Raw genomic sequence first — 15,438 nt, 5'->3', positions numbered from 1 at the left:
CAGAGACGTGTACAACAATATCATCGCAGCTTTGTTCCTAGGAGTCCCAAACTGGAAACTCCCCCAGAGCTCATCAATATTAGTCTGGATAAACTGTGATATACCCACACAATGAAGCACTGCACAGCAAAAGGAATAAATGACCTGCAACAATACCCAACAACATGGATGATCTTTTAAACAAAATGTTGACTCAAAAGAATACCTCCTGTATGGGTACATGCATATCGAGTCCCAAAAAGTGGGGTAAAATAAATCGATGTTATTAGAAGGAGAGTCATCCTTCCAAGATGGGTGATGACTGGGAGCATGAGGAGGGGTTTGGGGTGTATCAGTCAGGATCCAATCAGGAAAAATAAAGCACTGGGTGTTGATTGCACAGCTGTGTTTGGTTTAGCAATTTATTAAGCTGTATTATTTATGATATGTGCACTTTTCTGAAAGTATTATTATTATACCTGTCAATACAATGAGAAGTCAATATATTAGTGTGGATGGGACCCCAACCTGTGGCTTTCCATTGAAGCAACTGGGCAAACCCAGTTACTCTGTTTCTTTTGTGGGACACTCAAGGCTGTTCATGGCCTGGCTGTTGGTAGATACCTTCCTAAGGTCCCTTCCATTCCTATGGGTCTCACCATTGCTTGATAAAGGTTGAACATGATAAAGCCTGGCAATGCAAAATAGACTCATGTTTCTGTGCCAAGCACATGATCCAGATGAAGTGCTAGCCAAACAGAACCACTAGCTATTCCTTCTGCACGTTTCCTGTTACCATCTCTGAGACACCTACAGGACCCTGAGCAAAAAAGGCATGGAGGCTTCTTCCATCTGGACTTTTCTAGTTTTCCTTCCATATGTTGTGACCTATGCATGAAGGCCCTTCTCAAGTGATGTCTCTTCCAGCAGGAATCTTGTCCTCTTCCCACTACTATCAGGGCTATCTCAGGATGCTGGTTCCTTATCATCTTGTTCCAAGCAGGGGACTTGTCTTATCTCCCATGGTGCTTTGCATATAAATAATGATCCCGTATGAATTGTTAAATGATAGTAGAAGCAATGATATCTTTGGTGTGATAAACATTAGGTTTCTGAGGTCAACCTCTTCTCTTTGTGCCTTTTCAGGAGGTTCTACCACAGACGTCACTCTCACCTTCAGTAGCAGTCTGGGTCCAGTCAGGAGAAAGACACCACCTGGGAGGTTCAGCCAGAGTTGAAGACACAGAATCATTACCTATGGTAAAAGAGTAATTATAAGAAAAGTCTAAGTGGTACGCTAGGGCTGAGGAGGGCTACCTGAGGAAGCACAAACTTGGAAGCGGTTCAGATCTTGTTGGGGAAGCTGTGGATCAGCCCACCGGGTAGCAGAGATGTTAGCTGGTTTGGCCAGCCTGGAGCTGGTCTGGAGTTGCTTGGCAAGCAGTAACCAGGCTGCCCTCCGAAGTGCAGACAGCCAGGTGTGGAAGTGCAGTGGCTATGCTGTGGGTGACTCTCTGGACCACAAGTGACTGTGTGTAGTCACTTTAGTTTCCATGTTGAGAACCTTCCATGCAGGAAGGTTATCACCAAGTGCTAAAAGGTTGCAGAGGGATGGGTGGGGCAGGGTCCATGGGGTGTCCTCACAAGTCTGAAACCCAGTCCCTGCCAGAAATTTCCAGAAGCCTCTTCCTCCTGTGATGTACCTCCATTGCCCTCTACCGAGGAATCTTAATACCATGCTTACTTACAGGGAGAAATGGTTAAAGGAATTCTCTTGTTTATCACAGAGTAGAAATTAAAAAATGCATTGGGATCTGAGAGGTAATAAATCAATAGCCCACACACCTTCCATCTTCAGAACTTCTTGAATTCATTTGGTTCCAGGTAGGTACAGAAGCAGGACGGTGTGAGGATTAAATTAACTGTGTTTCAGGCACTATTAGAGTCAACAGTGGCTGAAACTGCAAGAGGCTTTTACTGAGGTGTCACCTCTGGTGAACGAATCACTTCCAGGCCCAAAGGCCTTTTTTCTGATTTTCAAATGAGGAGTTGCACTGGGCAGGGGAGGGTTTGCAACCCAGGCTATAGAGAGCTGAGAAAAACAAATAGAGTGTTTCAAAGAGCTACACTCTTTCAAAGTTTGAACTTTTCAACCACTTTTTATTTTAGTGATAAAGCATCTTGTCTTTTATGATACGATGCTGATAAGTGCCCATTCCTTTTGATCCTCACTTAGCAAATAAAAGTCAATAAGCTCAGAATTTTGTTTTTGAAATTTTACTAGTCTGTGGAACTCTGGGACTGGATGTTCTCTCTTGAAGCACTCTTTCATCTCTGGAATCTGTGCTTCTAAAAGGCCTACCAGTCTCTCCTGCTTTATCATCTATGCTAAAGTAGGCAGAAGAAATAGGAAAGGTGTTCCCTTTGGCAACAGTAAATGTGGGTCACAGAAGATGAGCATGGCCCCTGCACAATGAGGACTCAAAAATACATGAAGCAGTTCATATTTTAAAGATATTTTGTAAACCCTAGGACAACCACTAAAACATTTTAAAATGAGGCCTAACTCAGAAACCAACTGTAGAGATATAATTGCATCATACAAAATATTCAATTAATCCAAAGGTAGGAAGACTGTCTAGGAAAGGATGAAGAATTGACTTTACATGTGTGTCTTCCTGAGCAAAATGGACTAGTCTTAGCGTCAGCAAACAGCCTGAGTTCTATCAAGACACAAATTATTTGCATTAGGAGCAGTATTTGAGCTATCTATACTCAAGAAGAGTTTGTTGTGGGGGCATCTGGGTGGCTCAGTCCGTTAAGTGTCTGATTTTGGCTCAGGTCATGATCTCAGGGTCCTGGGATTGAGCCCCACAATGAGCTCTGCACTCAGTGGGAAGTGTACTGAAGTTTCTTTCTCCCTCTGCCTCTCACCCCACTGTGTCCTCTTCCTCTAAAAAATAAAATCTTAAAAAAATAATAAAATCCATCTGTGGCATTTGTGCTTGACAGCTTTTGGACTGGACCTGGTTTTTGGGGAGCTGAGACCTAAGGGGACTCTGGTGGAAGCCACTGAAAGTGTTTCTCCCATGTGGTTGGGCAGAAACAGCTCAAATCTGCAGCAAGAGTAACAGCAGTGATGGGCATTTCCGGTTGTCTCACCTAGTCAGAGCTCATAAAGGAAACCAGAAATAACAGGTAGTATGGCAAGATTAAGTGATATTTTCTGGGACCAGCAAAGTGGGAGGGTGCTGAAGATACACACACACACACACACACACACACACACACACACACACTACTTACTGCCCTTAGGCCATTATTTATTAAAAACAAAGACTACAGCCAAATGATGTGGAAAATCATTTCTGTATTTAATATATTCCCCAAATTATTGCAACTAGAAGCTGATCAGCAATAATTTACATTTTTTATTTCAGTGGATCCTAAATGGACAATAGGACTATTTTTGCAATGCATTAATGGTAGAGATTCCTCTCTTTTTTGGGAGTATAAATTAAGGGCAGTCAATCTGACAAACAGCATGGCCTTTGGGCATTCAAAAAGTAAAATAAGGCTGAAAATTCCTTAGGAATAGAATACTTAAATGCATGGTTTAAAAAAGAAAAAAAAGGAAAGAAAAACAAGAATCGAGTCTCTTACATATAATGTAGGAATTAAGGGTGCATCTGCCTACAGGGGCATGAACATCAAGTCTGTTCACATTGGTTCACATTGTTCTCAAAGAGAATCTCTAAAACAGCACTGGCACTTGTCAGCGAGAGGTATCCTCTTAAGCTTCTGGCCCTCAAGAAGTGTGTACTTGTTCTACATTCATTGACTGGAGCAGAGTTATTAAGAAAAAAAAAAAACAGATACAGATATAAGTTCAGTAGAATGGTCTTTCCCATCTCATGCTTGAGAGTCACACTGACCAGTTAAGAACTACAAGCCAAAACAAAACAAAAAACAAAAACAAAAAACCACCACAGCCAGTATCTGTTTTCCTCTCTTCCTGGATACATTCTTTTCCTTGCAAACAAATCCATAGGCCCCCCAGAAGCAGACTATCGAGGATGTTAGGCAAGTTTCCTCTATTCTATTAATTTTACTCCTCATTCCGAGGATCCTGATTTTAGGGGATTCTTTCCAGTAGTGAAGTCATTAAGGTATGTGGCAAAATTTAATTGTACCAGAACTGGGAGAGGAACAGAAACCAACACAGTGTGAAATGAAATAGCTACCACACATGCTGACTTCATGAAATTAATGCCATTTTGATCTTTTTATTGAACATATTCAATCTTTATTATTAAAGCTAGATCATTTGAGTGAGTATACAGTTTTGTGGAAAAACGTGAATATATTACTGGCTTTATCAGTACAGCCTATGTGAAAACAGGCATGTGAAAATCTGCCTTTTGTAAAATGCCTAATTTTGTTAGCAATAATTAAAACACAAATTTGGAATAGAACCTGGCATTCAATTTAATCCGCTTGCTATTGTTCATTGACTTTTAATAATAATTGGTATAATAAAGATAATTGTAGAAAGCAAAAATTCCTAGTGTGGTTTAAAAAAGAAAATTCAAGCAATCTGAAGCAGCCTTGCCAACAGTCTGGAGAATCAGTCTGTTTAGCAAGTGGTGTATGTAAATAAATAATCAAAGATGCTATTAAAATACAACTTGGTAAACAAGCATTACCTATTTAATAAGTACAATATATACATAGTTTTCTTGAAAAGCTTCATTTTATACAGAAACATTTACAAAATGAACAGTGTAATCAAATTAAAGATTATCTGTACAATGCACACACACACACATATATATATGTATATATATATATATATACACATATATATATATGAACTTCTGGAAGATAAACAAGTTTTATCATTGTAGTCAAAATGGAGAGCCATATGCATTTTAAAAAAGGATTCCATCCCAGAAAATACATCTTTAATATACAATTATATTTTTCATTTATTTTCCTGAAAATTCTTCGTATTTGGATTCTTTTTCAATTATTTTCTCTTGTTCGGAGCCTTGAATAATTTCAGGTTTCTAGTGCCACCAACTGGCGTTAAAAATTAACAATCTTAGTGTCAAAAAAAGATTGTTTTGTTAAAAAAAAAAAAGGATATTGAAAAACAAGACTACTAGAGTCAACATTCATAAGGCAAACTAACCATACTGAGTAGCAACATGATTGATAAAAATACTTTCACCACAGTAGCATATATAACATTACAATACTAATAGTTTTTAACATTTTGGATTTTTTCTACCAGTAAATCTTGGTCTACCTTTATATGAAAAAAATCTTTAGAAAATAATATACTGGTAAAACAAAGTTTAGGAACACACACGAAAACATGATTAGATTTAGCTTTATGAGCATCAAGTAGGCATTAACAATTTACTAAAATGGCAAAAATCAAATACCTTTTTATGGTCTTTGGATTTTTTCCCCCTTTTTTTCTTAAAGAATAATTAAACCTCAAACTGTGACAGTTAGGGAATGAATGTGTAGACCATGAAAACAGTAATCTGCTCTCAGCATACCCCAGAGCAAGGATTCATTTCCCAAAGTTGCATGCCACAGTGAGATTTCTGGGCCACTATTTGCACAAGTGGATTAACTTTTTTCTTACGAAGGCTGGCTGTAAGGCTGCAGAGGCTCAAAGGGCTGTTCCCACTGCCTCCCCACCACTGTCACTAGCTCCATGAGGACAGCAACCACCCTGTCTGATCTGATCCCCCAAAAGATCCCAATACTCTGGATGCTGCCTGGCAATAGCAGGTTTTCAATACATGTGTTTTTTTAAGTGAATAAATAAAATGCTGGTAGCCTGATAAAACTGAATTCAATATAAATCACTTTAAATGAAGATAGAAAGTTAAAAAAAAAAACACACCAAAGTTCAAATCCATTGCTTCACTCAAATTCACTATTTTCAATCCTTACCACTTAACAGGCTAGAGTTTGAAAAGGTATGGGGAAAAAGGGAGTCACAGTAAGAATTCACTTCAAAATTAAAACCTAGAAAAGCATATACAGATACACACACACAAAAAAGTAATTTCCTGCTCAAAGAAACCAAAATAGTGTAACTAAACAAAACAGCCTTCGATGTGTACAACTCAGAACAAATTTTCCCCCAAATCTCAGGTTTATCCGGACCATTTTTCCTTTTCCAGACACTCCATTCTTCTCTATATATATTCAATACATTAAGAGGAGAAGACTCTCTAAATCCTCACATTAGGAGCTTTTTGTGAATAAGTGTAAAGATCTGATATATGCACATCTTTGTATGTTACTACTTTGCTTGGTTCTAATCCATACACAAAAAGATACAGTAGAAACTGAAGGACAAAGGAAAATAAAGCATTTTCTTCAAAAATTTTCCATAGTTTCTGACATTTATGGGGGGGAGGGAGTAGCAGTGTCAGAATATATTTATAATAGCTTTCCTATAAAGTTGCATCACCATTTGACTACTCCAAATGAATGGTGGCACAAATGTTAATATTGGAATGTTTCACTTTTGTATATAGTAAATGTACATATTTTTTTAAAGTGTATAAACAAACATAGGACACTATAGATCTGATCATTATTTGGTCTCCATTCATATATTTTGTGTGTTGGAGGAAAAAACAAATATTGTAGTGTACAAATCTCCATCACAGAAGTAGCCATGAAATTTAGTTATGCTGGCTACTTTAAGTAGTCTTTAGGATGATCAATAGTATGTCTAGAAAATGGGAAAGTAATCCAGATTTGATTGCACTTACCCTCTTACTTTATTTTGATAAATTGTTATTGGTAAAAAGAACACCACACATTATGATAAGACTAACACTTGTTACAGCTATTTAAAAAGAGTTTTTTGAACTTATATATCCATTTTTAAAGGATTTTGGTTTTGGATGGCAAGACATAACTCGATATACAGAAAAAATAAGATGCTACATTGAATCCTCAGGAGAAAATTAGTAGATTATCTTTTTAAACAATGCTGATTAAAAAAAAATGTTAGAACACATTACTGGGACATTGCCACCATGAGCCCAGCTTTTAGAGCCATACAATTCTCTATAGTTTTTTAATTCATCATCCCAAAGCTTACTTCTCTGAAGGGAAGAAAAAAGGATGCAAAAATCCAAAACAAAAATGACGCTTGTGACAACATCTGCGTATCGGCCAAGGTATTCTATTAGAGAAATGATCTGAATATAATGAAATATGAAAAACCACACACAGAAATGGTAAGTGAAAAATTACAAGAGGAAGGAACAAAATTCAATGATGTGGAAATACTGATACTATGGCAACATTTAAGTGCACATCTTAGATAAATATTGTAAAAATCCAATAGGATACATTAATTTGGTTCTAAGATTCCTTTGGTTATAAAGATGTAATTATTTTGTATTTTAAATAAATACACTGAAACACATCACATTTGGGGATTGTAAGATCACTCCACTGGAATATATAATTGTGTCAATGCTAAAGAATGGTATTCAAATTAAATGGTTAACAGAGCCATATGCTGGATTCTCTTGGGAATTGCTTCTTCATAAATATCTTAAACATTTATCTTTACAGTTGATGTCAGTAAAACGAAAGCATTTCAGTTTCAAAGAATTATTTGCCTCTCTAATGACTAATCTATTTTACATTTTTAAATACAACTGAATTCCACATCTTCTAAATGAACATGTTATTTAAAATCATATTTTATGTAACTAAAAATTTTAAAAACTCAACTATTAACTCAAACAGTTTGAATCTGAAAAAATGTAACTAACACAGATAAGGAAACCTGACAGAGGCATGCAATATCTGATCACTGCTAGCTACCAAGAGCCAAATTTTCTATTAGCTTCCATTAAAATTAAAAGATTTAAGGACTCATTTGGCATCCCTAAAATGCAACCAAATGTTACTCGGGAATGTCAAATAAAATTTTCCTCACTTTAGTTTTCTTCCTGTTGGATTAATAGCATATTACTGAATGATTAACACATGTCCTTTCATGCGTAATTTTAAAAAGCTGAATCATTTTTGACATTATATATTTTAGAAGGAAAAAGATGGAGAAGGGGTTTTGAAAAGCCCTTGTAGTAATGTTCAGCACTTCAAAGGACTATTAGCAATTTCAGTTGTTCTGATTCAGTGACAGGTTGTCACTATACAAAAACAAATTTCATCAAAGTTTATACTCTTACAGTATACACAGCAATGCATTTGTATTGTAAAAGGATACTTTTTTTATACAGATGAAGGAAAACAATTTTTTACTGGCTGACACACAAAGCAGGGAGAAGTTTCCAATACTGGGCATGTGGCACCTGCTCCTTTTGTGTGGCTTTTGTCTGTTTAATGACCAAGAGCTCTGTGTTAGGTTTTCTTCGACCTCTGTTCTAGTTCATGCTGGTGTTTAATGAGACGTTCTATTTCTGTTCCAAGTGTCTGCAGATTTTCCTTTACCAATTAGTAAAAGGGGGAAAGAAAACAGAACTATTAAGTATCATAAGTATATAGATTGAGTTCGAACAGTTTCTGCTTAAATTTTGACACTGAGAGGGTGAAGATTAGTCTTCAATGCTTTGTGACATAAACGAGGTGCATGGTGGTTTTCAGTAAAGAAGTTCTGTAAATTTCAGGACCTTTTTACTGAAGCTACAGCAAATTTTGCTGCATTGGTTTGCTACTAGATTTACAATTTTATTTACTATCAAGACCCAAACACAGAACAAACAGAATAGTTGGGTCAGATAAAAGCTGCAGAAAGAAAGTTGGAAAATACATTAGAATATGAACACCTCAATTTTTAAAAACTGTCTCAGTGATCAATTTTAACTAATTAGAACATAAGTCAAAGGCCACACAATACAAAGTAAACAACTGTCCAATAGCTAGGCTGATTTTGTGCTTTTTTCCTTTCCTTGTTAAAAAAATTGTATTTTTCGATACGAAATACACAAAAATTTCATCTCCAGGTATAACGGCTACTTTGCATTACAGAACTCATCCATTTATATGCCAGCACATACTACAAAAGAGGCACCATTATGCCATACTTACTTATTGGTTGGTAAGTAAATGAGAAATACAAATACCTTCAAAGTAATGTTTTTTAGTAATGTATCCTCCAAAACAGCTTGTAATTTTCTGTTGATCTCCAAAGAGAGGTCCAATGTTAATCCACTATCAGCTGGATGGGATGTATATAAAGATGCCATAATGCCACCCCTTCTACTTAAATGGACTTTGTTAAAATCAGATGCCTCTGAAGAAAGTGTGCCTGATTCTTCCCGTAAAATGTAACTCTGAATTATCCTGCAAAATAAAATGACACTGTCAGTTATACGCTTGCAGAATTAAAAACATTAAAATTTACAAAAGCCAACTAATCCTAAGCATGAAGACGATTAGCATAAAACAAGTATCTATTAGGTTAGGAACAGTATCTGTTAGATACCTAAAGTATCTATTAGGTTAGGAACAGTAATATGTCCGAAAATAACTTTTCTTATTCAGATGGTGTCTTTTTTTTTTTAAGATTTTATTTATTTATTCATGACAGAGAGAGAGAAAAAAAGAGAGAGAGAGAGAGAGAGAGAGAGAGAGAGAGAGAGAGGCACAGAGGGAAAAGCAGGCTCCGTGCAGGGAGCCCAATGTGGGACTCGATCCTGGGTCTCCAGGATCACACCCTGGGCTGAAGGTGGCGCTAAACCGCTGGGCCACTGGGGCTGAACAGATGGTGTCTTTTTTAAAAAGATTTTACTTAAGAGAGGGAGAGAGCGTGTGCACAAGCAGGGGGGAGGGCCAAAGGGAGAAGGAGAAGCAGACTTCCCACTGTGTAGGGAGCTGGACTCAGAGCTCGATCCCAGACTCCTGAGATCATGACCTTAGCCAAAGGCAGACCCTTAACTGAGCCACCCAGACACCTCTTCTTTTTCTTTTAAAAATCATGGGCCAACTTTTTTCTAAGTCTAAAATTATTTCAAAATAAAAATTAAAAAGTCAGGGATCCCTGGGTGGCGCAGCGGTTTGGCGCCTGCCTTTGGCCCAGGGCGCGATCCTGGAGACCTGGGATCGAATCCCACGTTGGGCTCCCGGTGCATGGAGCCTGCTTTTCCCTCTGCCTATGTCTCTGCCTCTCTCTCTCTCTCTCTCTCTCTCTGTGTGTGGCTATCATAAAAAAAAAAAAAAAAAAAAAAAAAAGTCATAGGTAAAGAGCTGCAATATATTTTAAAAACCTCTTAAAAGAATATGGTATTTTTAAGACGGATTTTGCACAGCACAGGCTCTGGAGTGAGAGCTGGGCCCAGATTCCCAGCTCTTGGTCTGTCACTTACTGGATTAGTGGTGACTCTGGAACATTTTGTAGTTTGACCTGACCACCACCAGTTAATTTATTTATCCCTGAGTTGTAAGAAACCAATGAAATTTTGTTAAGTCACAGGCACAAAATCTTGGTACTTGGCAGGTGCCCCCAAAATTACCCAGTATGTCCTCCCCAACAGGAAAGAAAATCTACAACCCCATCTCTCTCTTAGAGCCACAGTCATGAAAACCAAAAGCTAAGTACAGTACTTTTATTAAATCCAAAGTTATTTTAGCATCTTAAAAAAACTAACATCTATTTAACTCTAGATCATCTTAAAGACCTGTGTTTTCTTCCATCTCTATATTCCCACAACCTAGAACATAGTAAGTGATCAATAAAAGACTGGGCACTTAATGGCTAAAATTAGACTTAGTTCTTGAAAGATGGGTTCTTGATATGATTGATTTTTAAAACAGTAACTTTATCATACAAATAATGGTATTTCGAATACAGATTCTATTATCATACTAATACATACTTTGTTTTTTTCCTAATTTCTTCCACCAATTGTTTGATATGATCCTCCATAAATTCTATCTTTTCATTTTTCCGGGCATGTGCTTTCTGCAGCCTTACTATCCTCTCAATCAACATGGCCTTGTCCACTTCTGGAAAGTTATCCACAGCTACCGATGAGCCAGTATTTTCTGGAGATCGATCTTCTGTACCACTTCGAGCATTGAGGGACCCTGAAGTCAAAGAAATCAGTTTAGATGTTATACTCAGCCTAGAGTCATCTCTAATCTTACATATTTTTTCTTCTAGTATGACTTCCAAATACTCAATCTAACAGACTCGGGCAGATAACACAAGTCATACCTGGCCTGAGTTCTTATTTCTGAATACATGAATGACAGAAGTACCAAAAAGGGCCAATTTATGTCTCTCAGGAACAGGATGAGGAAGTGGCAATAGAGAAACAAGAAACTCAACAAAACGTCAGAATAAGTGTGAAGTGAAACTGAGAGCCATAGACAGACAGAAAAGACAGAATATAGCCAGTGGGTTAAGCTCTGAAGCTAGTCTCCTAAGGTTCAAATCCTACTCCTCTGCTTTCTTGCTCCGTGACGCTGGACAAGTTATTTACCTCTCTGCGCCTTGATTACTTATTCTTAAAATAAGAATAATATCATTATTTACCCCACAGGATTGTTATCCTCATTTAAATGAGTTAATATATGTCAATATGCATATAAGTAAGCACTCAGTAAATGTCAGCTATTAATCAACATTAGTTGAGAAAAATTTCTGATTGTCTTTATCCTACAAACAAGTCTTTTTTTAATACCATTTTGTAGACTTATGACAAGTAATATACCCTTATCCAAAGTCACACACTAATAAATGACAGACCTGGGTTCTAAATACCTGTATGTAATTTCAACCCATGTTCTTCCTACTGTGGCATCTTCCACTACTGTAATAGTTGATGTTTTTCCCCTAATGTGCAATTCCTGGGAGGGAGTGTAGTGTCATGGCATGCAAGGACTCTAGAGTCTGAGAGTTCTATCACTGTAGATTTGGGGCAAGTCATGGAATCATTCATTTCCTCATCACTAAAATGTGAATTTTAATACCACGCAAAACTATTCTGAAGAGTAAATAATATGTTTAAAGTTCTCAGCATGGTTCCTGGCATTCCAAAATGACAAATACACTGATATTTTCCTAATTAGCATTTCCACAGTGATATCAATCATAATTTTATGGGCTCTATTCATTTTCACTTTAGACCACAGGCTTTTTTACCATGGGAAAAACTGAAAGGTTTAAAAATGCATGTATACATAAAGAATCTTGATATATAATGATGATCATTACATTAGTTTTCAGGTACTAAAAGTAATATAAAAGTAAAAAAAAAAGGACCATATTATAATAAATCTCTATATGGATTGATATAAATCTAAATTTAAACATGGAAGAAGAAATTGTCATATAGAATAAAGAAGCAGGTAAGATAATAGGGTAGGGAGACAAATCATCCAGAACCCATGACAAACATGAAACTCTGGGTAATAATAAAAACTTATTTAACTAGAAATAATACCTTTTATAACTCAAAATGGAAAAAAAAAAAAAGCTTATCAACACTTTTTAACACATAAAAAGGAACTTTTTTTTACAGTCACTAGATAACTGAAACGAGGTTTTTTACCTGATGAACTAGAACGACTCCCCATGCTGCTAACTTCTTTATCATAGCTTCCATTCTCAATCTGATCTAATTTTCTTCGTGCTACAGGAAAAAGAAACAAACTACTTGTGACAATTACCACGCAACCATTTGCCCCACTATCTCTGATTTTAATTGTTAAAATCATTTTGGCAAAAATGGGTTAAATATAAGAGAAATTTATGGAATGCATACTTTAGACAGGAGGACTATAGTTGTCATTCATATAAAATGATATCTAGAAATATACAGGTACATGTAACCTGTCTGGGTCTCAGTTTCCTATAAAAAGAACGGTTAGAGGAGCCTGGGTGGCTCAGTCGGTTAAGTGTCTGCTTTTGAATCAGATCATGACCCAAGGGTCCTGGGACTGAGCCCGCGCCAGGCTCCCTGCTCAGTGGGAGGTCTGCTTATCCCTCTGCTACTCCTTCCTGCTCCACTGTATCTCACTATCTCTCTCAAATAAATAAACAAAACAAAACAAAAAAGATGAAGGGTTAGGGCTCAATGATCTCTAAGAGGTCTACAAAGTGGGGTGCAAGAATCCCAGATCCTGTACAAAATAACTCATAGCATGTATAGGGAGAAAATATTAGAACTTCCATTTGTACTTACATTTCATCTGATATTTTCATATTTCTATTTTTCTTTAATGTAGAGTAATATATGTTTAAAATTTATAAATAAACATATATAAATCTGAGAACAAACAAATATTTTTTACTGATTGGGGTAAGTGATCAAAAAAGTTTAGACACTATTGCCCTCAAGTATATTCCCTACTCTCACATTTTGGGATTCTGTGAATAAATGTCCTTTAGCATAGAAGATGTTATGGACTATCCATGGAACTACAAGAGGTTTAGTGATTTGGTTTATAAACTTTAATACATTAAAAAGAACATACGGAACAAATCAGTGTGGTACAATCTGACGTAAAATGTATTTTTTCTATAAATCCTTAAAGAATAAAAGAATGCCACATTAAGGTCTAGGTGGGAAAGAATTTTATACCTTGCTGGAGTTGTTTGGTAAGATCTTTGACACTGGAGGCATGTTTACGTCTTTGAGTCACTAATTCATCTTTTAGTTCTTCGACCTGGGTACTCAATGCTTTAACTTCTGTTTGTCTACAAGTGAGTTCTGCCTGCAGGGTCTGGACCTCCTCTTTTCGCAGTTCTTCCTCTTTCAACAATCTGCTTTCCTAAATAAAACAAAAAACCCCCACCAATTTTAATACCTGTTTGTTTCCATTATTGTTCACAGTTTGAAACCCGAAAATACAAGGTCCTTGATGGTGCATTCTTCTAGAATTGCTCCTTACCAGGTTTTGTTTCCTGTGTTCCTCAAATTCCTTGTATAGGAATGGAGGGGGGCATATTAATGCATCTGCCATTTTATACATGCAACACAGTCTGTCAGAGGGCTCTGTATATTTTGAACTGAAATCTCAAATCATTTTTATGAGTAACTTGAAGACACTCTTATAATGTAGAAATATTAAACCACTTTTAAACTATAAAAATACAGAAATTTGAAACACTTTTAAAAATATATAGTAATTCCAGGGGTACCTGGGTGGCTCCATCAGTTGAGTGCCCAACTCTTGATTTAGGCTGAGGTCATGATATCAGGGTCATGAGATGAAGCCTCATGTCAGGCACCACACAGTGAGAGTCTGCTTGAGATCCTTTCCCTCTTCCCGCCACCCCCTCTCAAATAAAGAAATCTTAAAAATACACACACACATACACACAGTAATTCCAGTTAGGAATGACAACCCCCCACCCAAAATAAATTAATAAATAAATAATAAATTAAAAATAAAAAATGAATGACAAAGACCATGGTTTTCTTACTTTTAAAAGTGAAATATTTTTTCATAAGCATTTTAGGAAGATATTTTAATACAAATTATATAAATAGGAAGGGAAAAGGACATTTTAAGTTGGAACGAAAAACTGACACTTCTCAAAGCATTTGAAATTACCAGAAAATCAGGCCAATAAAAGAGAGCGCTCAACTTAACTACCAGTACATTTATACTAACAGGAAAATTTAACTTGTGCTTCATATGTTGCTTTAAAAATTAAATATAAATGTATACTTACCAGATTAGTATTTGTCTGTTTCATTTGTTCACACTGGCTTTGTAACTGACTTTCACTACAGGAAAGCTTATCAAATTGTGACTGCAAAGAATTTGATTCAGATTGGAGTTGTGCATTCTTACTAGTGAGCTTTTCTGTAAATAGTAGTAACTCAGATTCTCTTTTTCTACTGCCTTCGATGTCTTTTTGTAGGTCATTAATCAAAGAATTAAGACTTTCCACTTCTTCTTTCAAATTTTCAATTTCTTGTTTACCTCTAAAAAACAAAGTTTATATTTAAGAAAAAAATAAACTATTAAATAAAAGACAGTAAATTAGTGATTTTGGATTCTCATAAAATAAAATACTTTATAAAGGTACTTTTATTCATTTACTTAAATTATTTATTTGGATTTGTGGAACTAAGCGTGAATATGTAAGACTGACACAGGCCCTGCTTTCAGAGTTTTCAAGTCACTAAGGAAATTACACATGTGGTGAAACATTTTTGATGAGGAAAGCACAGAGCGGATTGCCTAACTAGTATAAGTGATGTTTAAACTAATACTTAAAGTAGGGGTTAGCAAATTTTTCTGGTGAAAGGCCCAGACGGTAAACGATTTAAGTTTCTATGGCATATGGTCTTTGCGGCAACTGCTCAACCCTGCTGCTGCAGTGTGAAAGCAGCCATAGATAATTCACGAAGGAATGAGAGAGCTGTGTCCCAAAAAAAATTATTTACAGAAAAAGGCAGTGTGGGCTGGATTTGGCTCCTGGGC

The 15,438-nt window shown here is 36.3% G+C and overlaps 1 protein-coding gene and 1 pseudogene across 1 annotated transcript in view; one reads left to right on the top strand and one right to left on the bottom strand.

The window, feature by feature from the left end:
* Positions 1–2,396: 2,396 nt before the first annotated feature.
* LOC121485981 lies at positions 2,397–2,490 on the top strand (annotated as a pseudogene).
* A 1,750-nt stretch (positions 2,491–4,240) lies between these two features.
* Positions 4,241–15,438, bottom strand: part of CCDC186 (coiled-coil domain containing 186) — a 49,830-nt gene continuing 38,632 nt past the window's right edge. The window contains exons 11-16 of the mRNA XM_041743806.1: positions 14,681–14,936; positions 13,584–13,773; positions 12,552–12,632; positions 10,872–11,082; positions 9,120–9,339; positions 4,241–8,481 (exon numbers count right to left, since the gene is read on the bottom strand). Of these exons, the coding sequence (XP_041599740.1) occupies positions 8,398–8,481; positions 9,120–9,339; positions 10,872–11,082; positions 12,552–12,632; positions 13,584–13,773; positions 14,681–14,936 (1,042 nt within the window). The 3' untranslated portion in view covers positions 4,241–8,397. The remainder of the gene's footprint in view (positions 8,482–9,119; positions 9,340–10,871; positions 11,083–12,551; positions 12,633–13,583; positions 13,774–14,680; positions 14,937–15,438) is intronic.

This window comes from Vulpes lagopus, chromosome 2 (assembly GCF_018345385.1).
Source record: "Vulpes lagopus strain Blue_001 chromosome 2, ASM1834538v1, whole genome shotgun sequence".
Taxonomy (NCBI): domain Eukaryota; kingdom Metazoa; phylum Chordata; class Mammalia; order Carnivora; family Canidae; genus Vulpes; species Vulpes lagopus.
Note: the sequence above shows the minus strand (reverse complement) of the source record. Positions and strands in the feature narration are given on the sequence as shown.